Here is a 22914-nt window from a genome sequence, read left to right as displayed (position 1 = left end):
CACTTCCCCATTCAATGTTGTTGCCATAGTTACACCTCTATGCCGGAAGTGACGTAAATGTCTTGCGTGGTTGCGTACACGGAAGTTGGCTTCGGTGTGAAAGAAATTCCGAAATTGAATCTGGACACCGACTGGACCACGGAATTGCGAGAGTTTATCATTTCACCAGCACCCTAAGTCCGGAGGAGGTGGCGAGAAGGGGGGGCAAGTGTGGAAGGAGTACGCAAGAATGAAAGAAACTGAAAAGCTTGAAAACATGGCTGGAGATGGAATTCTGGGGTCGGGGGAGCTGCAGATGGCCCCCTCTATGAACCACAACCATGATAATAGTGCTAGCGACGAGCTAGTTAGCTCGGTGTCACTGTATCGACGCAGGCCTACGCTTTTTCATGGCACAGTACTTCCATTCATGACAGTACTTTACCCGGGCTGGCTTTATGTATGGTTAGGAGTATATGGGGCTGCTGACTATCCTGAGGCCGGCCTGCTAGCACTTGCCGCTATCGGGATCGCGCACGTCCTCACGGTGCTTTCTGGTTATTGGTCAGTGCATGCGCACTGTTTGCTCACCTGTGTGAAGGTAAAGTGTCATTTTTCTGTTTTCTGTCGACGTGTTTAACAACAAATGTCCCAGTCTAGTGGAAGTCCTACTTGTCATTTATTTTCACACTCACATTCCCAGTATGTTACGACTGTAGTCTATGCATGTTTATACTATCAATTTCTGGAGAAAAAAGAGATAATGACATTGCATAATGATCACAGAGGATAGGCCTACTGTCAACATTAGAGTAGCCATTTCCAAAGATGAACAATTCATCAATTGAGGGTTAGATCTAAGTGATATGGGTGAAAGTGCAAAGTAAAACTCCCATCTGTGTCCCAACAGGAGCCAGATCCAGAAAAGGCCACTTTGGCTAAAGTAATACCTACGCCAAACAATGGTTCTGCAGAGCTCGTAGCATTGCAGAGGGACCAGGTGAGATTTCTTCTGTTTGTGGGTAAAGTGTCAAGAGGCTCCCCTACCATTGTTACGACCTCTGTGTTTGGTGCTCAGCCAATCTACCATCACACACACACAATTCAAACTTGAAAGTTTGCAGATAACCTGTGATGTGGCTATGCTCATAATGCAACCTTTTCCCATCTCCCTTTTTGCAACAGGACGAAAATGGAGAGGGGATCTTATCATTTGAGTTCCAGAAAATCAGATATGTGTTTGACAGAAAGGAGAAGAAGCGCTTTCTCCCTGTTGCCTTCCCCGTGGACCAGCCCATGGGCTACTTCCAGGCGTGGCGAGGCTACCAGGAAGAGGCTGATTTACGTGCTGCTGAGAAGCGCTATGGAACTAACCGCGCTGAAATGATGGTGCCAGACTTCCTGGAACTCTTCAAAGAGCGAGCCACTGCCCCTTTTTTCGTCTTCCAGGTGAGCTAACATGAGCATGCTTGTGTTATGTTCTCGTTATTGGTACACACCCAGAGAACACCAAAAGGCTCACTTCAGATCTCTCTGTGTGGCACTTAACGTTCACCTGCTCTGCCAATCAGTTCTGATTTCTTAAGACCTAATTGAGTTTTTATAGAGATCTTTAAATGCTGTTTCTGTATTGTGTCAGAGGCACATGATGAATAACCTTACTGGGGTCATGCACAGGTGTTCTGCGTAGGCCTGTGGTGTCTGGATGAATACTGGTACTACAGCGTCTTCACCCTCTTCATGCTGGTGGCGTTTGAGGCATCTCTAGTGCAGCAGCAGATGAGGAACATGTCCGAGATCCGCAGGATGGGAAACAAACCCTACATGATTCAGGTAGCTGTCCATTTGGATCAATCGAGTGTTGTTAATACTCCTCTGTCTCTCCTCTGTCTTCCCATCTGAAATTATTCTGTGGCTACGATTAGATTAGATTTGATTAAACTTTATTGTCAGTGTGCAGAGTACAAGTACAGAGAAAACGAAATGCAGTTTGCGTCCAACTAGAAGTGCAAAAAAGCAGAAAAGCGCAATGTGATATACATAGACAGGTGGTGCAGTATAAACAATATAAGACATATAGTTCAGTCTAGACAGTAGTATATAGTTAATTAAGTGGTATGGTTTACAGTAATATAAATTAAATATGTGCAATGTATTAGCACTAGCCTTATAAGAGTATAATGTTCACATTCATCCATATATTTGTACAGGATGCTGGTCAGTGCAACTGGTCTACAATCATTGAGCATTGTTGCTCTGGGCTTCTTGGGCACAGGAATGATATTAGATATTTTCCACAATGAACATTTTTGAACACAATGAATATTCAATAGACACTGAAACAATTTTGTCAGAACTACTGTGAGCTCAAACCTGTATGCCTTGATCGTCCTGCCCCACTCAAGTCCATCCGGTCCAGGTGCTTTACGCCTATTGTTTAATTCAAACTAAGCTAGCTGCTACGCCTGCCTCTGTCAATACAGATTCAGTTGTGTTGTTAAAAATATTTTAAAAATGTCAATATAAGAATAAGTGCACAGGGAATTATGAAATCTTTAATAGAAATGTTTCAGGTCATTGACAAAAGATAGTGTTGGTTCCCTCTCTGCCCATCATTGCATTGAGTCCATTCCAGGCTTCCCTGGCATTACCAGAGCAGACCTGACTCTTAGTTCCCTTTCCTTTAACTGCAATAGGTCAAGACCCCCATTAATGAAATGTTCATATTCTATAAGTCGCTTTAGAAAAAAGCGTCTGCTAAACACTATAACCATAGCATAGTCATTTCAGCCGAAGCATCTATTAAAGCTGTTATTAGGGTAAACTCTAATTGTTTTCTTAATTAATAGCATTAACATTAACTTCATAAAATGTCATATATTCAGATAAAGTCTCTGTTAGTTCATTAACCAACTATTATTATTATTATTATTATTATTATTATTATATCACAACAGTTAAAGAACATTTTCCAGATTCTATGATGTAAAGATCAATGGAATAGACCATCAAGGCAGGTAAATTGGTCTGATCAGCTGTTCTTAATCTTTCACAGGTTTATAGAAATAGAAAATGGCGACCAGTGTCCAGTGATGAACTTGTCCCAGGGGACATTGTGTCAATAGGTAAAATTTACATTTCAGTTTTGCGATTTTCCATTCAATTACTAATTGTGTTATGGTATGGAGAATTGTCTTGGCTTATGCCTGTGCTTTTTGCATGTCATTAGGCCGCTCTCCGCAGGAGAACCTTGTGCCATGTGATGTCCTGCTGCTCCGAGGCCGCTGCATCGTAGATGAGGCGATGCTGACGGGAGAGTCCGTTCCACAGATGAAGGTTAGACTTTGCTCAGTTCAACGATCTGTTTCTCCTGTCACTTAAAGACTGCATACTTGCCCTTACATGTTTCTACAACGCTTGAGGGCCGTTCACACGAGGAACGATAACTGTAAAGAATACTGTAACATTAACGATAAAAGCGTTCACACTGACCAACGATAAGGAAAGCCTCTCCTTTTGTTATTGAATGTTATCGTTTACAAAATCGCTCTGAAAGCGATCCCCAACCATATTGTTCTTCAATTTGTTATCGTTATAGTTAGTTCATGTTTGCTAAAGCGATACTTTTTTGCCGTTATTGTTATAGTTATCGTTCCTTGTGTGAATGGCCTTTTACTTAATGCCTCCTCTCTGTGCACACAGGAACCTGTGGAGGACTTGGACCCAGAGAGAATCCTAGACCTACAGGGTGACGCGCGCCTTCACGTAATCTCTGGCGGGACCAAGGTGGTGCAGCACAGCCCCCCTCTGAAAGCCAGTGCAGGCCTCAAACGTACGGGTCACAGCTTCCTCTTTTGTCTGCACTCATGTCTATCTTTATGACATATCTCGTGTGAATCATCGGTTCAGTTGTGCAGTGCAGCCTGGACACTGAAATGCAAGCAAAAAGACCAACATCACTGTTCAGTTTTATAGGAATAACAATTTATTTATTTTTTTCCCTGCATAGCTGTGGACAATGGCTGTGTGGCATATGTTTTAAGAACAGGATTCTACACCTCTCAGGTAAGAGTGCCTTTGTCTTATTCTTAAAATGCCTTTCTGATAGTATGACTAACTATGTGCCCCAGAGCCATATGTACAGTATAGTATAATAGATATTCAACCAAGCACGATTCTCTCCTCTTAAAGGGTAAATTGTTGAGGACCATACTCTTTGGAGTGAAAAGGGTAACAGCTAACAATTTGGAGACCTTCATCTTCATCCTCTTCCTTCTGGTTTTTGCGATTGCTGCTGCCGTTTATGTCTGGGTGGAGGGTGAGTGGCTCTCTCTTCTTCCCCAAGCATATTGCCCTAGCCCTGTGTACATTTCAAATTATTATTTTAAACTAATGCAGGGCTTAAAGTGTTCAGGCACCATGCCTGAATTCAGGCGTGAGACGGTATGTTTAAGATTTGAAAATAGCCAATGAGACTACAGCATATATGATGTCCTCATAAATGTCTGATAACTTCAGGCACAGACATTTTTATTACTTTAAGCCCGGCTAATGTAATGTTCACATCCTGTAAGTCGTTTTGGACAAAAGCGACATTAGACAGTGTTGCATTGTTTCAGTGCCACTCTCTGTTGCATTTTTGAAATGCCACTTTCCTTTTCAGGCACCAAGGATTTGAGTCGGAACAGGTATAAGCTGTTCCTCGAGTGCACCCTCATCCTCACCTCAGTTGTACCTCCTGAGCTTCCCATAGAGCTGTCACTAGCTGTGAATACATCGCTCATTGCCCTGGCCAAGCTCTGTGAGTACCTTTCATTGTTATGCAGCTTTCTTTAGAGAATATTCATATAAAATGAATCACCCCCACCCCCCCCACCCCACCCCACACACACCCCACACACACACACACACACAAACATACACATACACACTGTCTCTTTTTGTCTCTGTGTAGATGTGTTCTGCACAGAGCCTTTCAGGATACCGTTTGCAGGGAAGGTGGAAGTCTGTTGCTTTGATAAGACGGGCACTTTGACGAGTGACAGTTTGGTAGTGCGAGGCGTCGCTGGACTAAGGTACACCTCTCTTGTGGTTTTGTTTCGTGGCATATCCTCTCTGTGATAAGATAACTGCTGTCTGTGCACTGGTTGTAAAATGAGACACTGCAAACTCCGGGACTGAAACCAAACAGCCCCAGCTTGAGTTGTTGACTGCAGAAAGAAACTAGTGCACGGGTGTTGCACTTAGAAAAGGGTACCAGCCACAGACAGCATAGAAATGCTTAATGCCAGCTAGAACACAGTAGGGGGGACTAGTCCACAGGTCTGTAATGAATATTTTATTACTGATTAGTGGTATTAGCATTTAGTGTTGGTTCCAAAAACAGCTGTGGCTTTCTTGGCAGTAAGATTCCACATGCTGTACTACTGCATCTGTATTTTGTATCTATACTTTATGTATCTTTATTATCTGCAGCAAATCTCAAGCTCTCTGTTCTATTCCACAGGGAAGGCAAAGAAGTGATGCCGGTGTCCGAGATACCGGTGGAGACGCATCGGGTTGTGGCCACGTGTCACTCATTGGTCACTCTAGATGATGGACAGCTGGTGGGCGATCCCCTGGAGAAGGCCATGCTGACGGCTGCTGACTGGAGTCTCACTAAAGGTAAAGGTCCAAGAGCAGGAAAATATGCTGTATAGAACTACATAGTGCATTCTAGTTGCTATTGTTGCTTAAAGATGACATAGAATGAAAAAAACGTTTTTACCTTGGCTGTGTTGAGTAAGGAGATTTCAGTGCATAGCAACAAAGCTACCGTGAACCGCAAACAGGGTTGTTTCCTCCTTATGCACATCTTGGTTATTGAAATGTCTTAAAAAATGGGTAAATCTGAACAAATACTGTCTGTGACCCCAACCATCACTCTGATCCCCACCCCCCTCTGCACCTTACATTATTACCACTTCGATTCAGGTAGAAGTTGCTGTCTTTGGTTGCAGGGCAGCCAATCAACTTAAAGCTCACTTAATTATTTATGTCAGTGCCAGATAAGCATGAGGGGGTGCTAGATATCTGGTCAAATGGGCCATTTTATTTCCCAGCCTTATTAAAGGCTTGTAAATGAGCTTGTTAAATAGCATCTGAGCATGTTTTTGACAGACCAAAGTTGCATACTTTCTATGTTGGCATCAGAGAACAAGAAAAAATACTCCGCTCATCCACTCTGTCATCTTTAAAGATGAAGTACAACCAAAGTCCTTTTAGGCAAGTCCCTCCACTCGGCGGCCATATTGCTTTTTGGGCATCTATTTCGGCAGAAATGCACGTGCGCAATAGCCTAGAAATCTAGACGCACCCTAGCGGCGGCAAATTAATTTGCTCAGCTTGTACGTCTAGTATCGAACCATAGGAATTTCTATTGGCTTAACATCGTGGATGACGGCCAATCACAGCGCTCTATTTCGTTAGAGAGTCTTAAGGCGGGCTTAACAGGATAACGACATCCTGCGACGGTGAACAACAAGGAAGGTGGCTATGGCAAACGAAGAGCGGTTGTTTGAATCGGCGTTGGCGTCAACTTTGGAGGAGTTGGACTTGTGCTTTTCTTTGAAAGTAGATCAACACAATGCACTTAAGTCATTCCTTTCGAAGAAGGATGTATTTGCCGTTTTGCCGACCGGATACGGATATGGTCGTAGCGCTGGCCTATTGCATGGCAGTTTGAAAGACAATTCTCTGCCCGCCCCTTGGATTAAGCGAGGTGAATGATTCGATGCCAGACTATACATGTCAATGATATAGGATGGCCCGCCAGGCTACGTGCGCAAGGCTTCACGACACCAACCTTGCTCCAGCGGCGAGATCACAACACATGATTGGCACAATGTTTTCACAACACACCACATGATTGGCTCAATGTATTCACAACACACCACATGATTGGCTGAGCATGGTATTCATATGGTATGGTATCTCAAAAGCGTCACACTCCCTAGTGTTTTCTTTTAGTGATTAACTGAAAACCTTTCCTACCTTTGTTGTCACATTATTTTTGTTAGATGAAACTATGAGGTAATTGATCATTTTAATTTGACAGCCTTGGGCTCAGTGGTGTCTGTTACCTCCTCCTAACTTTCAGGAACTTGGAACGGCTTCTAGTGGATATTCTGTAATCGTATTCCAAACTCGAACATGTTTTTGTATGCTTTTGCATCTCTGAAAGTAAGCGTGACTCTATATGCCATTAGAGGGTACTGCAACTTTCTTCAGTCCTGATTAGTGCTAGAAAGTCATAGCTAGGTCTGTGTTGGTATATGTGGAGGATCTCCAACAGAAGAGCCTGTGACCTGTTAGTTAACACCAATTAGCATCCCCACACAGTCTGATCTTTGTAATGAGCTCTAATGGTTGTCTCTGTGATTAGATGAAAAGGTGTTTGCGAGGGGCATCAAGACGCCAGGGCTGAAAATCCACCAGCGGTTCCACTTCGCCAGCGCTCTGAAGAGGATGTCTGTCCTGGCATCGTATGAGAGACTGGGGTCCACTGAGCTGTGCTACATCTCCACGGTCAAAGGCGCTCCAGAGACCCTGAGGGGAATGGTAAGAAGTCAAGCGCTTTTTCTGTAGACATGCTGACGACCGATTTGCATTTGGTTGGGGCTTCGTGTCAGGTTTTCTGTCAGAAGACACATGAGACACATGAGACAGAAGTCACTTGTGTTTCATTTTGTCTCTGTATATTACTTCAAGATGGACAATATCGGTCTACAATTTAAAAATGTACCGAGATGGCAGAAAGACAGCTTCGGCAGAGCATTGTAGATTGTTTTTATATAGTCACATGTAGCTATGACTGAAGTTACCTCTTTATATATTTAAAGATCCAAAGAAAATCAGACTTTTTGCTGCCCTGTGAGAAAAAAAATTGGTACTGACAAATCGATATATTAGTGTGCGTGTCCTACAACTCAGCGAGGGCTCCTGTCTAGTTGGTGCCGCTTCTGGCTCCTTGACCTCAATGTTTCACAGACTGTGAAGGGGTGATAATGGACGATCGCCCCAATAAATGATGCATCATCTAGGCCGTCTTTTATTTTCCCTTTTGCAGTTTTCCGAGTGCCCTCCCAGCTATGACGAGGTGCATAAGGCCATGTCTCGAGAAGGGGCCAGGGTGCTAGCTCTGGGCTACAAAGAGATGGGACACCTCAGCCATCAGCAGGTACACACACACACACACTTTCTCACTCTCTTAATCGCTCTCTCTCTCACTCTCACTTTCACTCTTTCTTTCACTCACTACCTGTTTTCTTACTGTTTTCTGGTGAGATCACTTTTCACACCTGTGGTCTGTTTTGTGAAATCATGTTTGTCACTCAGAGGAGGAAAAGTTATGCGTCTTTTTTTCTTCAAGCTCGATTGATTCTTTAACTTCTTTTTTTCTGCTCCTCCATCAGTTTCTAAATCGGTGGTAGTCTATTTCTGGGACGGCTCTCCAGTCGTTCTGTGGAAATATGTTCTGGTTTCTATTTCTGGGGTCCTTTTTTTTTTTTACTGGAGCGAGAAGATCCAGTTCCGACAGGATTGCTGTGTCATAGAGGAGTGTGCAGAGGAATGACTGTTCTTTTTTTTTTTTTACGTTTCTTTCTCTCTCTCCTCCAGGTGCGAGAGATCACACGGGAGGCTCTGGAGTGCGACCTGCGCTTTGTCGGCTTCATGGTCGTCTCCTGCCCTCTGAAGAACGATAGCCGCATGGTTATCAAGGAGATCCAGGAGGCGTCGCACCATGTGAGCGGAAAAAAATGAACACTTGTCCTCTTGTGTCACTTGAGCTCATATAGTCGGCCGTATTGAATGAGTTTTCACCAGAGTTTTCACTGAAGTCTGCGCACTGCAACTTTATGTGTTTGGAGCTGATTTTAGGTCTCAATAAGTGTTGAACAAAAAATGTGAAAGACACCTGCACATATATTAATTACAACACCTTACATTACAATTGTAGATTACCACAGGTGTCCAGTCTTCAGTCTCAATGTCTCTGGCTTCTCCCCATCATGCTTGTCTCTGTCTTTAGGTTGTGATGATCACAGGAGACAACCCACTGACAGCCTGCCACGTGGCCAGAGAGCTCAACTTCATCCAGAGGCCACACACACTCATACTGCAGGCAGGCCCCAGTCCAGGTACACACACACACACACACACAGCTTGTCAAAGAAAGACATGCTGTGACCTTATTTGCTTCTTAGTGCTTTAGTGCTGCCACGATTAGTCGACCTAATCGACCATGAAAATTAGTCGACGGCAATTTTTTTAGTCGAAGAGTTGTTTTACTATTGACCCCCTATTTATTTTTGGTCAAAACAGTAGTCCTCTGATGTGCATGTTTTCACAAACTTTTTGTGAACAATGTTAGCACTTTAACATTGGCTGCTTTGAAGTGCATATATAACAATATAGCATAATAATAATAATTTTGATGTGATGTAATGATAATTTGATGGGGGGTGGGTTCATATAGGTGGGCCCTATGACCCCAAAGTATGCCATGACCGGCCCTCAGGTCAAAGATGTTTGACAAACATTGAACATTGTCTATGTCCATGGCAACACTGGCATGTACAGTACAAATAAAGTCTATCAAAGGTCTGACATTAGATCTGATGGTAGCATTTTAAATGGGTGATTTTTTTTTTTACACATAATGTTTTTAAACAGTTTACTTAATAAGCGTCTAACAAAAGTAGGGTGATATATATTTTATGTTTTCCCTTCAGTTAAGTTCAAAATACAATGGACACCACAAAATAACAAACACTTTTTTTTTTTTTTATTTGTCGTTTAGATTAGTCGACTAATCGAAAAATTAGTCAAAAGATTAGTCGTTAGAAAATTAGTCATTAGTGGCAGCACTATAGTGCTTATTGTTGTTGTTGTACATTTGTGTTTAGAATGCGTTTTGGGTGATCTGATAACAAGTCGTCAGTGGGGACACATCTGTGTTTACACATAAATTCAAGTACAGCAAGAGATGCAGCTTACCACTTGTGTTTAGATTCAGCTATTGACAACATCACATTCATTCCCATTGTCCGGGATGCATCAAAATGCAGTAACGTTTACACTAAAACATGTGTGATCAAATGCATCTCAGACCATCTCGGCAAGACATTTGAGTGATCAGATCCCAGTGATCTTCACACCCAATGATTGTTCACACCTGTATTTAGAACTGGCCACTTGTGATCAGAGAACCCAAGACGCATTTTAAAAACAAATGAAAAATGAGTCATACATTCTCAACTGGGTCACACACTGATTATGTTAGATTCAAAACAGCTGTCATGGGCTCTACAGCAGCATTCATAAACAGCACAAAGCCTTGATTTGAAATTTTGCTTCAAGCCTTTTTTCCCCCACCACTGTTGATATTAAACACAGAAGAATTCTTCAGACAAATAGCAAATGAGACCTATCTTGAATTTTGGTCAATAATTTGGTCAGGGATTGCCAAAGTTTTTTTTTTTTTTTTTCCCGTCATCTACTTCCTGAATTTTTGGTCAACGATACCCGGGACACCGAACCACCGGGGCACATGAAATTTGGTGGGTATGTAGCCCCATTAGACTTTTACGGAAACATTTCGTTTGGTCCCCAGGGGCCACTCCCCCACCGCGCTGGGCCCCCCGAAACCCCAAAAATGCAGTTTTTCCTAAATAACTACCTGAACCGTGGCACCGAGGAGGAAGACATTTTTATGGTATGTTGGTCTCAAGGGCCCACATCAACCTAGCCCATTTGTGATTTGCACCCCCCCGGTAAAAAATGAAAATGCAATATAATTCTGCTTTAATCGCCCCTCTCTTCAGTTAAGATGTTCAGAACTGCACCAAATTTTAGGTGTATGATTAACCTGACATTCTCTGGGGGTATGCCAAGTTTCGTAGAATTTCATCCATGGGGAGGGTCTAAAAAAATTAAGTTATGTGTACATTTAGTGACTGTACACTCATTGGCCTGTAGATGGTGGTGCACACATATACACACGCACACACACACACACACAGGTACGCACATACCATCAGTATCGGCAATTACAATGGCCGATACATAATTACAAATTCAGTAGGATTAAAGGAAAACCAAATATTCATCATAATAATAATTTGGCTGCATTTCCAGTATTGGCGTCACGTAGTCGTTTGTCCACCAGATGGCGCATCGTTGCAGTGAGACGTAATTTTGTTGGAAGTTAGAAGTTTGGAAGTGGGTTGGAAAGACACTACGCTTCCTACAAGGACAAGACTGTAGTTTACCGCTGAGAACGTCTAATAAGGGTAGGATGATTTCTGCATGACATGTCTTGAAGCCGAAATAAATCTGAGAATGTTTATCGGACATGCTTGGTTTTTACTGTAGGTAGGCTATGTTAATCTTAAGTTATATCAATAGCCTAGAGTAGGTTTTTACTGTAGGTAGGCTATGTTAATCTTAAGTTATATCAATAGCCTAGAGTAGGTAAAATAATGTTACCGTTAGCATTGGTTGAGTGATAGAGGCCAATTTGATTATTGATGTATTTGTAGAAAACCATAAATGCGGTTATAGGCTACCAAGAACATTGATAACAGCACTAATTGCATCTTTCGACTGTCATCTCATTTGCTTATAACCATAACCTAGGCTACTAACAGGAGCTAAGTGAGTTAGCCACAACTACGTGATGGTTTTCTAATGGAAAATATAGGCTACCTGAAAGATAACCTGATGATGCATCCTAAACACCGGGCTGGGACATTTAGCTCAAAGTCTCAAAAAGCATCTGAGTCAACGTTCATTCCCAAACACCCATATAAGCTACTTCAATCCTTTATTTTCAAAGGTGATTCAAGTAAGGAAGAGCATGGCTCAAAGTAAAGTAACTAGGACTGAAACTACATAAATTCGTCAAAGTGAATAATTTGTGTCAACTCTACTGGTAGTAGTAGTCTATGATTAAAAAACACGTGTGTGTGAAGTATCCAAACAATAACGCTTTCATTATGGCTGCTTTAGCCATAGACCTTACTACTACTACTACTGTACAGTGGGTTGGGTTCCATTTAGAAGTGTCGCTTTCCGTGATTCACACAGCAGCGTGAAATGTATTACTACTGATATGCAAAACTATTAACTTTTCGACAAGAGGTGGCAGCTTAAGTCCGCTTGATACTGTAAGCCATTGGTTCCCAAAGGAGATTTTATTTGGGTCGCCAGCATAGCCTAGTGACAATTTATGTTGTGTAATAGGCCTAGCATAGGGCCTACCTTATATAGCTTAATTGTTAACAGTCACGGTTTTGTCATAACTCCCTCTATGCATTTTTGCATTTAGAATAGCTCTGAAACCGGGGGCGAACACATCGCGGGGGGGGGGGGGGGTCGGGGGGAGCCAGACTAACCATGGACCTCATAGTTGCAAAATGCAAGGGAACATGAATCAGCATATTATTTGCACAAACAATAACGGACAGTAGCTCTTCAACTTGGCCCGTTAAAATGTGTATGAACAGTCTAGCAACGCATTTCATGAAGGCCCTTTTGGACATGTCAGTTATTTGCACCACTGGGTAAAACGGCATTTTGTTTTAGACTACTGGTATTTAATTTGTGCATTGACAATAAAGCTGAATATCATATGAACTAGATGACTAAACTCATGCATATTTAGAAGAAGAAACATTCACAAAAATCCATGACATGACCTCTCTTCTTGATAGCTGTTGAAAACTGCATTTATAATAAATAAATAAATACATTATGCTGCTACCTTCTGCTTTTCCCAAATACAATGTAACCTAAAGGTGTACCTTTCATCAGTCCAGTTGCAATGGATGGACTGTGATGAACTGCCCTACTTGTGATTGTTTAGATATTTTAAAGGTTTTATAACAATGCTACAAATTTTTTGGCAAGTGCTACAAATCTATTCACCTTTGCAGCGCCAGTAGGCTACTTTGTGTGCGGCCCGCAAACACACATTCCAAACAAGCATACACAAAAGTTTCAAGAGTGGGGGATGGAGTAGAAGATGGAGACAAATTCATTTATATGATTTATTTTCGCGGAATGGATGTACAGGACTGAGCGGCAGTCATATTTTGTACCGCTATGCGGTACATCTAGTTATATACTTATATGTATATTATATTATATTGTATATTTCTTATGTGAAGCGCATTTGATCTTATCAATGGCCACATTGTGTATGTTGTGTTCCAGATGATTGGCAGTGGGAGTCCATCGATGGCAGCGTGTGTGTGGCCTTGCCCCCTCCCTCCGTGACAGATTTTGTCCAACAGTACGACCTGTGTGTGACAGGGGAGGGCTTGGCCAGACTGACCTACGACACCAAACTACTAAATGCCCTTTTACCCCACGTGCAGGTTTTCGCTCGCGTCAACCCCAAACAGAAGGTTAGAAATTTCCCCCTGTCAGCAAGTTGTGAACATCCTTTGTTTTTTAAAGTCTCTTGGTGCCTTATCTGAGCTTGCAGTGTATGCAAATAACAGGCACATATTTTTAGACCAGTTATTTTTAGATGGCCTGGAAAAAAAACTGACTTAAATGATAAATGAATAGGAAAAGAGGAGGGAAAATATAGCCTCATGTTTGAATAAGAACAAATAATTGATTTGGCAAAGTAAGCCATGGAGTTGTCCCAGTGGATAATCTCCAGCAACAGAAAGACAAGACGATGGAGCATTGTAGTGTAAAGTGTGCCGCATTGCAGTTCCTGCACACTTGGTAGACAGTAGACACCCAACATCTCCGGACTGCATAGCGATTTTCCCCACCATGAAAAGACACATTCTTAGGAGAGCACAACGTTACAAAGAGCTCACTGTGGGGTTATGCTTATGGTCTCATGGTATGATGTGATGGCTGCTTTGTCCTGCAGGAGTTTGTCATCACCAGTCTGAAGGGACTGGGCTTCACGACTCTGATGTGTGGGGACGGGACCAACGACGTTGGAGCACTCAAACACGCCCACATTGGTGAGTGCACCCATCATGCTACATATCTATTTGCATAGAGACAGCTGATGTAGAACACTATGCATGCACAAAAGCATGCACAAATGTTTGTCCCATGAGCAAAAATGATCACAATTATCCAGGATATTAAATAAGCATGACTGTATATTAGACAAGTAAAAACGGATTTGTTGAAATCTGGTGCGTCCATCATGCTCTGTTTGTGTGGACAGGAGTGGCCTTGCTGGCTAACGCGCCTGAGCGCATCCCTGAGAGGAAGAAGCGGGGAAAGGAGAGGGAGGCGGCGGTGGCGGCCGCGACGGCGGCCTGCGACTCCAGGCCCCTGCCTCCCGCGCTAACCTCCGGGAGCAAGCTCAGCTCCCGCGCCGCCAGGCACAGGGTCATGGCACAGAGGGAGGAGCAACTCGCTGCTCAGAAGGTGTGTGTGTGTGTGTGTGTGTGTGTGTGTGTGTGTGTGTGTGTGTGTGAGAGAGTGACTGACTATGTGTTTGTGTGAGCGTGACAGTGAGGTGCAAGCACAAATGTGGCAGTGTGAGTGTGTGTGTGTGTGTGAGAGTGACTGACTACTGTATGTGTTTGTGTGAGCGTGACAGTGAGGTGCAAGCACAAATGTGGCATTTTGAGTGTGTGTGTGTGTGCCTGTGTTGCTTCCATGCCACACACAACTTGCCCCTTTCATTTTGCTTGAGTCATTAAATGTCACTGGTGTGATGATAGTAGAGTGATTGACTAGCCTCTAATCTATCTCTATCCCTTACTGCCTCTCTGAAGTTCTGTGGTGAAAGGCTCATGTTTTGATTATTGGCCATTCTCTGTGCAGGAGAGGATCAGTCAGGTGCTGCGCGAGCTGGAGGAGGATCAGGTCCAAGTGGTCAAACTGGGAGACGCCTCAATTGCTGCACCATTTACCTCAAAGCTGTCATCTATTCAGTGCAGTAAGTAGTGCCTGCTCCCCACTCACCTGATTTCTCTCCCTCCTTTTCACTTTCATGGAAGTTTGTCAGTAAACATGTGTAGCAGGGCTACATCAATTAATCGATCAAATTAATTGATTTTGGTCATTTTTGTATCAATTATATTATATTATAAAATATTTTCAGCTTTACTTACTCCTTTGGCGTGTGGCCAAAGAAAGATCAGTAGAAGGGGGTCACTTGCGCTTCAGCCTGGTTGGTGCTCACGGAAAAGGACGCAGAAGTCAAAAAGGGAGATCCAAGGTCTAACAGAAGCCAAGGAGCAGGACTGGAGCCCTCAATGCTTAAAGGGATTTTTATTTGTGCAAACTGACTAACGTTTCGACGCCCATGCGTCTTCTTCAGAGTCTGTAGGACACAATCTTTCTTCAGAAAAACACTGATAGACGTTTTTCCACTATTTTCTGACATGTTATTGATCAAATAACTCATTGATTAATTGAGAAAATAATCGACAGATTAATCGATTATGAAATTAGTTTGCAGCCCTAATGTCTAGAGTGGCAATGTTGTCAGTAAATGTGTAGAGTAAATGTCTAGTGTAAAGATATTAGAAGTAAGAAACACTCTGAACATGAGAATGAAGCTTCTTTTGTTGTAACCAGGAGGTCAGGATTTAAAGGATTAGCTTCAGACAGTTTGGAACCCAGTTGGCCTCCACCGTCTTTCAAAAAGGCGTCTTAGGTGCTCACGTGCCAAATAGATGCCTCATTGGGGGTGGACACAAATGTATGTTGTCTATGTGAATTGGTGGATGAACTGGTCCTTCCTTTCCTGCTAGGTGGATCAGCCAATCCACACGGATAACATAATTAAATTATTACAAATAAATTATTATAATACAAATTTTGTGACCATCGATAATGTGGCACCTATTTGTTTTGTTTGTGAAAATGTGGCTTAAAAATGTTGGCGCTGATGTGCGTGGCAACAACAGTGCACTCATGTCAGCGGCTACATGCGGAGCGAGGCCTCTGCATATAGCGTTTGATAAACAATGGATTTTAATGAGAGGCGCTGACAAAATAGAACTGAATCGTATCTACAAGAGGTGACGAACTGGTTTGGCGGTGGTGTGGGTAGTTGTATTGGAGACAATGGAAGCTAATATAATTAAATGTTGAAGGCAGAGTCCGCCACACTAATGTCAGTGCACTGCGGAGGCCTTAAAGGAGAGGGTCTAACGGTACCGATCCACTTGCACGACCCGACATACGCATGGTGTCGCGCTGCCTCCCCTCGTTCAGTCGTGTGTGGGCGTTTTGTTTAAAAAGTCAGTTACCAGCTCATACTCAGTTCGTTTTAACGTATCTTAAGTGTTTTTCCACAAATGGACCACAATTTTTGGCATGTACTTAACAGTATACAACACATTAATAGCCTAAAGAAACTATGCAAGCCATTTCGAAATCTTGTTTTATTTAAACTACTCAAAGCAATCTCAAATCCTCACCAGAAACACCAACATTCAATATATTCATCCAAATCCTAGTTTCGTTTGTTTTATGGACTACTAGGTGGTCGTGGAAGAGATCGTTAAAACATTATTTGTCTGGTAAGCGAACCAAAGTTTCACAGGCACCGTTGTGGTAGAAAGGACCTACAAACTCCTCCTTTCATTGGAGAGTCGCCTCGCGTTCAACGGATTCATTTGCATAAAGCTGGGCATCGGCCAGCTTTTTGACGCGCGACATTATTTCAAATGCAGCGCTGCCTTCCCGGAATGCTTTGCGGGCGCGTTAAAGTCGCTTTACGTCACCCATAGGACTAGAGTGGAATTCAACACGACAAAAAGAAGTGTCGTGCAAGTGGATCGGTACCGTAAGGGCTTCTACATACTCGACGCACCCGACCGGTAGCGCGACAACGTGACGTCAAAATGACGTAGATCTTGCTGGCGCGCCAGGATTGAAGCCAGGTAGCGCGAGGTAGCGCACCCAGAGCGCACCACTCATTTTTTTTCAGACGAGCGCGACAAGGCGGAAACAGGAAGATGGACTAGTTCGAGGGCAAGCGAGAGTTGCAGTGTTTTCTTATAGTCATGAATTTTTAATAGTTTGCTGGATTGGTTAACAAAGTTACCAGTGAGAGTTGCAACACATGAAATTAAGAGGAAAGAATAGAAACGATTTATTTTCAAACAAAGGATGTCTATTAAGGCCTGAACAAAATCTCTTTCCACTTCAGGAAATTACACAAACTCAGCCAGCTGCTAGCTAGCTAGCCAGCTAACTAAACTGTTTAAATTATTAAAATTTCCCTCGGGATGACTAAAGTATCTATCTATATATCCATCTATCTATCTATCGATCTATCTATCTATCTATCTATCTACCTGTGCACACACCTTGGAAACTAGATGATAATGATGATGGTAGTTGCTTGTGAATAGTAGCAACCAAAGTCTGAAGTACCATCAGAGAATGTCTAATAGGAAGAGAATTGGCACTGTCTGGTTACTTCCGGTTTCTGGACTGGTTGCAGTTCCTGCTCAGATTCCACTTGAGGGCGCTCGCAGGCGAGTGCAGAATGCATGGAGGTCTATGGAGCTTTACCCCTCAATATCCACTTTTCTCTGGATATAATTTTTTGAGTAGTAATTTGAATGTTGCATTCGCTAGGAGAGGCAAAGAAAATACACACTGTTGATTGTTATATTTTTTGAAGTCACGTAAGTCTTCTAAAAAGCCTTTCAAATATGTCAATGACGTCATTCATTAGCACAATGCTAGCGTGATATAGGCAACAACGACCCAACCTGTAAGAAATGAAAAGGACATAAGTACTCGTTCATTCAACTTTAGATCTAAAATCTATATTGAACTTGCATAAACTACAATAAAATCTACGATTCTTCCACGACAAGCAGGTGAAAGAGATACATTTAGTTGTCTAGCTCCATAGACCCCCATTCAACCTGCACTCGCCCGCGATCACCCCCAGTGGAATTCTAATGGAACTGCAACCAATGTCGATACAATGAGGCTTAATAGGAAGTGCCAAGGCTCTCCGTAGACGGGCTCTGGTACCATCACAGAGGCTAGCTAGGTAGCTACTAGTGTTTCTTACTGCAGCTTCTTCTGCTGTGTAACGTAGTTAGCGTTAGTCTTTTCACAACAGCGACACCTCTGTTCAGGAGAATATTGCAACTAGTGTCGCGACCACCACACGCGAGTATAAATGGTTACGGCGCTTCTGTGACGTCACATTGTCGCGCTACTGGTCGGGTGCGTCGAGTATGTGGGACGTTTAAGTGGGGAACTCATCACATCATCAGTACCAAGACTTATCTAGACAGAGAGTAGACACACATGCAACTCTTGTTTTATTCTGATTCTTTCTCTTTCTTTCTCTCTCTCTCTCTCTCTCTCCTGTTAGTCTGTCACGTGATAAAGCAGGGTCGGTGCACTCTGGTGACAACGCTACAGATGTTTAAGATTCTGGCTCTGAATGCCCTGGTGCTGGCCTACAGTCAGTCTGTGCTCTACCTTGAAGGAGTCAAGTTCAGTGACTTTCAGGCCACGTTGCAGGGACTGCTACTGGCTGGTTGTTTCCTCTTCATCTCAAGGTCAAAGGTCAGCTACAAAAAAGTTTCAAAGTGACTGTCGCTGCCTGATGTCGCGCATGCTCAGACATGTTTGTTGGTTCCAAAAACTGACTTTTTTAAACTCTTCGATGGCAGTATTTCTATATAAAACAAATCGCTGCGGGATTTGTGCCCTTATATTTTGTAAAAGTTGGCGACAACTACTATTCAATCTAAAAATTCAGGTTTTGGAACCAGGAAACACATCTGAAAAACCAGACCTTTTAGATTGAATAGTAGGCCAGTTAGCCTATTTCTTGCTGACTTTTACAAAATATAAGGGCACAAATCCCGAAGCTATTTGTTTTATACAGAAATACTGCCATCGAAGAGTTTAAAAAAGTCAGTTTTTGGAACCAACAAACATGTCTGAGCATGCGCGACTCACATCGGGCAGTGAAAGGGACTTGAGTACAATCACAGTGATTAGAATGTTGCAAACTGAAAATTCTACTTGATACTGTTATAATGAGCTTAACCTTTTGAAAGTTATAATATCGAATGACATGGAAAGCCTTTCGCAAGGGGTTTACAAAATCAGCTGAATCACTGTTTTTAGCCTCTTGCATCACTGAACTGATCTCAACTGGTATGTTTCCTCCTAGCCTTTGAAAACCCTCTCAAAAGAACGGCCCTTACCCAACATCTTCAATCTATACACAGTGCTGACAGTGCTGCTGCAGTTTGCAGTTCACTTCTGCAGCTTGGTGTATCTGTACAAGGGAGCTCAGAGCAGAAGCCCTCCCAGGTAGGCTCTACTAGCCATTCAGTTTGTATGCCAATAAGCCAATTTGTAAGCCAATAATGATGTGTCCCAGACGTGTGTGTGTTTGTGTGTTTGGGTAATTTTGCAATAATGGTTGAAATAGTCATTTAATTGGCGCATACACCACATTATTGTTAAGTAATATCTCTTGTCTGTCCAACAGAGCAGAGCAGTTTGCGGACCTCTACAAAGAATTTGAGCCCAGCTTAATAAATAGCACTGTGTACATCATGTCTATGGCCATGCAGATGGCTACATTTGCTATTAACTACAAGGTAACATTTCTTCCATAAGCCATCATGTAATTTGTTTGAGCGGCCAAAACTGTTACTTCAACCATTTAAATGTGCCATTTTCTAGGGCCACCCATTCATGGAGTCTCTCAGCGAGAATCGGCCCCTGATGTGGAGCATATTTCTCTCAGGCTTTGCCATTGTTGGGCTACTGACTGGGTCGTCGCCGGAATTTAACGAGCAGTTTGCTCTCGTGGAAATTCCCACAGAAGTAAGCACACTGTTGTTATGTTTGTGGTGCTGATTTAAGGTTTCCGTTGGGGTTTTCAGTTTTGATTTAAAAAGGTGAAATGTGACGCATGTATTCATTATTATGCTCCACATTGAAAGTCTGCCTCTTGATTATGTTCCTAATAGTTTAAGATGGTGATCGCCCAAGTTCTAGTCGTGGACTTTGTTGCTGCTCTGCTGGTGGATAGAGTTCTGCAGTTTCTCTTGGGAAAAGGAACCCTGAGGTTGCCTTCCTGAATTGTGATGCCAACAGTCGCCCCGAGCAACCGCTGCCCTTAGCAACCAGACCGTCGCGGAGAAGAGAAGATGGCTGGTTAAAGACGTCTGCAACACGCACAGGAGATCTGAGATGGACAGGCGTGACATTTAATGCTGAACACTCCTCTGTGTTCTTCTTCATCTCCCCTTCCTCTCAATGCATTTTTCCTTCTTGGTCATTCTACTGCTTTTCTCCCTCCTCAACTCTCTTTCTTTCAATTTCTATCATGTAAAGCCTCATCCATTGCTTTCTTGCTCACCTCTCCTGTGGCTGGCGAAGAAGACAACAGTATTGTGTGGAGTGAGAGTGTGTTTTTATGTGTTCGGACTCGCGCACATGACAGGGGCGTTCTCCAAGAGAATTACAAAGTGTTCTAATTTTTTTTTCTCCATTTTGTAAAAAGACAAATCTGACAGACTTATAAAGACCAAAAAATGTCATTAATTTGTTCTCTGATTCTTTATTTCACTTATCAGCTTGTGCAAAGGCCATATTTACAATATGTACATATACAAGTGAAAAGTTTGGTTCAAAAATGCTATAGGCCTATCCTCCATTTTAATGAATGTTCATAAATCAGTTTAAATGTTGTTTTCCTGTAATTGGGTTATTGTTATTTGATTTATCTTTACTCAATCAAAACAATACAACTGCAATTTTATTGATATTATCTGAGATACACAATTAAATACCATGACTAATGTTTTCAAAAATGGAGATATAGCATTTTGGAACCAAACTCTTCTAAAAATAGTGGGCCTACTCTTCATTAAGTCCGTCTGGAAATGGTCTCACAACCCCCGATTCTTAACTTCCAATTTTACGACTTTCAGGGACATAAAAAGCAATTAAATTTAAAAAATGAAACTTAAATTGGTGCATTAAAATCTTACAAAATAATTTCAGAAGTGCAGCAAACCTGTCTTGTAAACCGCCATTGTTATAAGCACAGCCAGTGTTGAATGCACTGCTCTATCTGTCATCAAGTCTGCCCCAAGTGTCATTTGATCCTGGGTTTTTATAGTTATTCGGAAATGCGTGTCAATGGGATCATTTCTGCAGAGCACTTTCAAATTTGTTAACAAGTTTGTTTGTGTTCACCCAGGCTAATTCTTACGGAGCCCCCGAAGGGACATGGTGGAAATTGGTTTTATTGAATTAGGAATTTAATTTCTATTGGGTTCTCTTGCTATAGTGTTGTAATGCAAAACTATTGCAAGGGAACGCAAAAGTAGCTCAAAATACATTTCGGTATATATATATAACGTTTCCACCTCTGAAAAATTATACCCACCATGTAATTTCCAGGGCTCCGTAAATTCGTTATCATTTGAAACAAATAATACAGCGGCTAAGCACCGGAATCGTTCAGTTTTTGCAGAAAGCATGAAACTTGGCACAGTTATACTACTACCCCTAGTGATCAAAAATTGAAATGGACCGCAACACATAGCGGTGGCCGCCATCTTGAGTTCAAATATGGCTACCATTCTTAACAGAATTGTTGATACAACTTTAAAATTAAACAAGATAAAAAAGTCTTTTAAGTTCTAACACTCAATGTTTAGGTTCAAGGAAGCTATTGACATGATTTCCAAACAAACTTGATGTTGGCCATTTTGAAATCCAATATGGCTGATACCAAATGTGAAAATATATACCATCTCTTGTTATTCATGATAGAAATATCATTCAAAAACAATTTCAAAGTTTGAACAGTCATTTTATCACATGACAACCTCAACCATATACGAGGCATCAAGTATAATTTGGTAAGATTCCAATATGGCCACTATGTGTAAGAAAATAAGCCAATTATTCTATATTTTGGTCAATTGAAGTAACTACCTACATCATCAATAAATTATTATTCTACCTTACTTTTACTATACACTGCTCAAAAAAAAATACACTTTAAAAAATAAAACACATCAGCTCTCAATGGGGAAAACATGCTGGATATCTACATTACATTACATTTGGCTGATGCATTTTTAGCCAACACGACTTGTGGGCAGACGTGGCCTACTGGTTAGCACTTCGGACTTGTTACCGGAGGGTTGCCGGTTTGAACCCCAACCAGTAGGCACGGCTAAAGTACCTTTGAGTAAGGCACCTAACCCCTCACTGCTCCCCGAGCGCCGCTGTTGTTGCAGGCAGCTCACTGCGCCGGGATTAGTGTGTGCTTCACCTCACTGTGTGTTCACTGTGTGCTGAGTGTGTTTCACTAATTCACGGATTGGGATAAATGCAGAGACCAAATTTCCCTCACTGGATCAAAAGAGTATATATACTTACTTATACTATACTTACAACCTGGTAAACAATGTAACGCTTTTAAAACAATTCTACCAACGAGGAACAACAGATGAAAAAAGTTTGGATTGACCGGAGCGTACCGGTGGCAGAGCTAGACGATGTTTGTCTGAAGAGCGCAACGGTCGGGGGTAGTATATATGCCTGTATGAGGGCATTCGAGTAGGTGGGAGCAGTAGGTTTAGCTAGGAGGACCAGCAGTTTGGTTTTTGAGAGGTTTAGCTGGAGGTGGTGTGCCTTCATTCATGTAGATATGTCTGAGTGGCAATCCGAGATCCATGCAGAGACCAAGGGGTCATCAGGTGGAAAGAACAGATAAAGCTGTGTGTCATCTGCATAGCAGTGGTATGAGAAGCTGTGCGAATGGATAATCTGTCCCAAAGAAGTTGTGTGGATAGCAAAGAGAAGGTGGCCCAGTACTGAGCCCTGGCGACCCCTGTGGTGGGATGGTGAGGTGCGGTCAGCTGTCCAAGCCAT

The 22914-nt window shown here is 42.4% G+C and overlaps 1 protein-coding gene across 1 annotated transcript; it reads left to right on the top strand.

Moving 5' to 3' along the window:
• The first annotated feature begins 101 nt into the window (after positions 1 to 101).
• Positions 102 to 20565, top strand: atp13a1 (ATPase 13A1). The gene is made up of 25 exons (XM_076266398.1): positions 102 to 580; positions 890 to 979; positions 1165 to 1428; positions 1657 to 1812; positions 3035 to 3104; positions 3209 to 3315; positions 3682 to 3811; positions 3989 to 4044; positions 4171 to 4297; positions 4643 to 4780; positions 4934 to 5054; positions 5486 to 5643; positions 7403 to 7578; positions 8087 to 8197; positions 8638 to 8763; positions 9050 to 9158; positions 13237 to 13430; positions 13916 to 14012; positions 14225 to 14430; positions 14833 to 14947; positions 18365 to 18561; positions 19178 to 19320; positions 19502 to 19613; positions 19699 to 19842; positions 19989 to 20565. The coding sequence occupies exons 1-25, from the start codon at positions 230 to 232 to the stop codon at positions 20097 to 20099; spliced, it is 3609 nt and encodes a 1202-aa protein (XP_076122513.1). The 5' UTR covers positions 102 to 229; the 3' UTR covers positions 20100 to 20565.
• The last annotated feature ends 2349 nt before the right edge of the window (positions 20566 to 22914 follow it).

Source organism: Alosa pseudoharengus, unplaced genomic scaffold (assembly GCF_046254945.1).
Source record: "Alosa pseudoharengus isolate Yale_2024_CS ecotype anadromous, Long Island Sound unplaced genomic scaffold, YU_APseudo_1.1 YU_APseudo_1.1_scf_4, whole genome shotgun sequence".
In the NCBI taxonomy this organism is placed as follows: Eukaryota; Metazoa; Chordata; class Actinopteri; order Clupeiformes; family Clupeidae; genus Alosa; species Alosa pseudoharengus.
The sequence above is the reverse complement of the archived record's forward strand: the minus strand, read 5'-3'. Positions and strand labels throughout refer to the sequence as shown.

Bases quoted from the DNA above. Each gene is read 5' to 3' on its own strand.
- atp13a1 (XM_076266398.1), top strand. From the start codon at position 230: ATGAAAGAAACTGAAAAGCTTGAAAACATGGCTGGAGATGGAATTCTG. The intron at 3,316-3,681 runs GTTAGACTTTGC...CTGTGCACACAG, and splicing joins AGTCCGTTCCACAGATGAAG to GAACCTGTGGAGGACTTGGA. The intron at 7,579-8,086 runs GTAAGAAGTCAA...TCCCTTTTGCAG, and splicing joins CAGAGACCCTGAGGGGAATG to TTTTCCGAGTGCCCTCCCAG.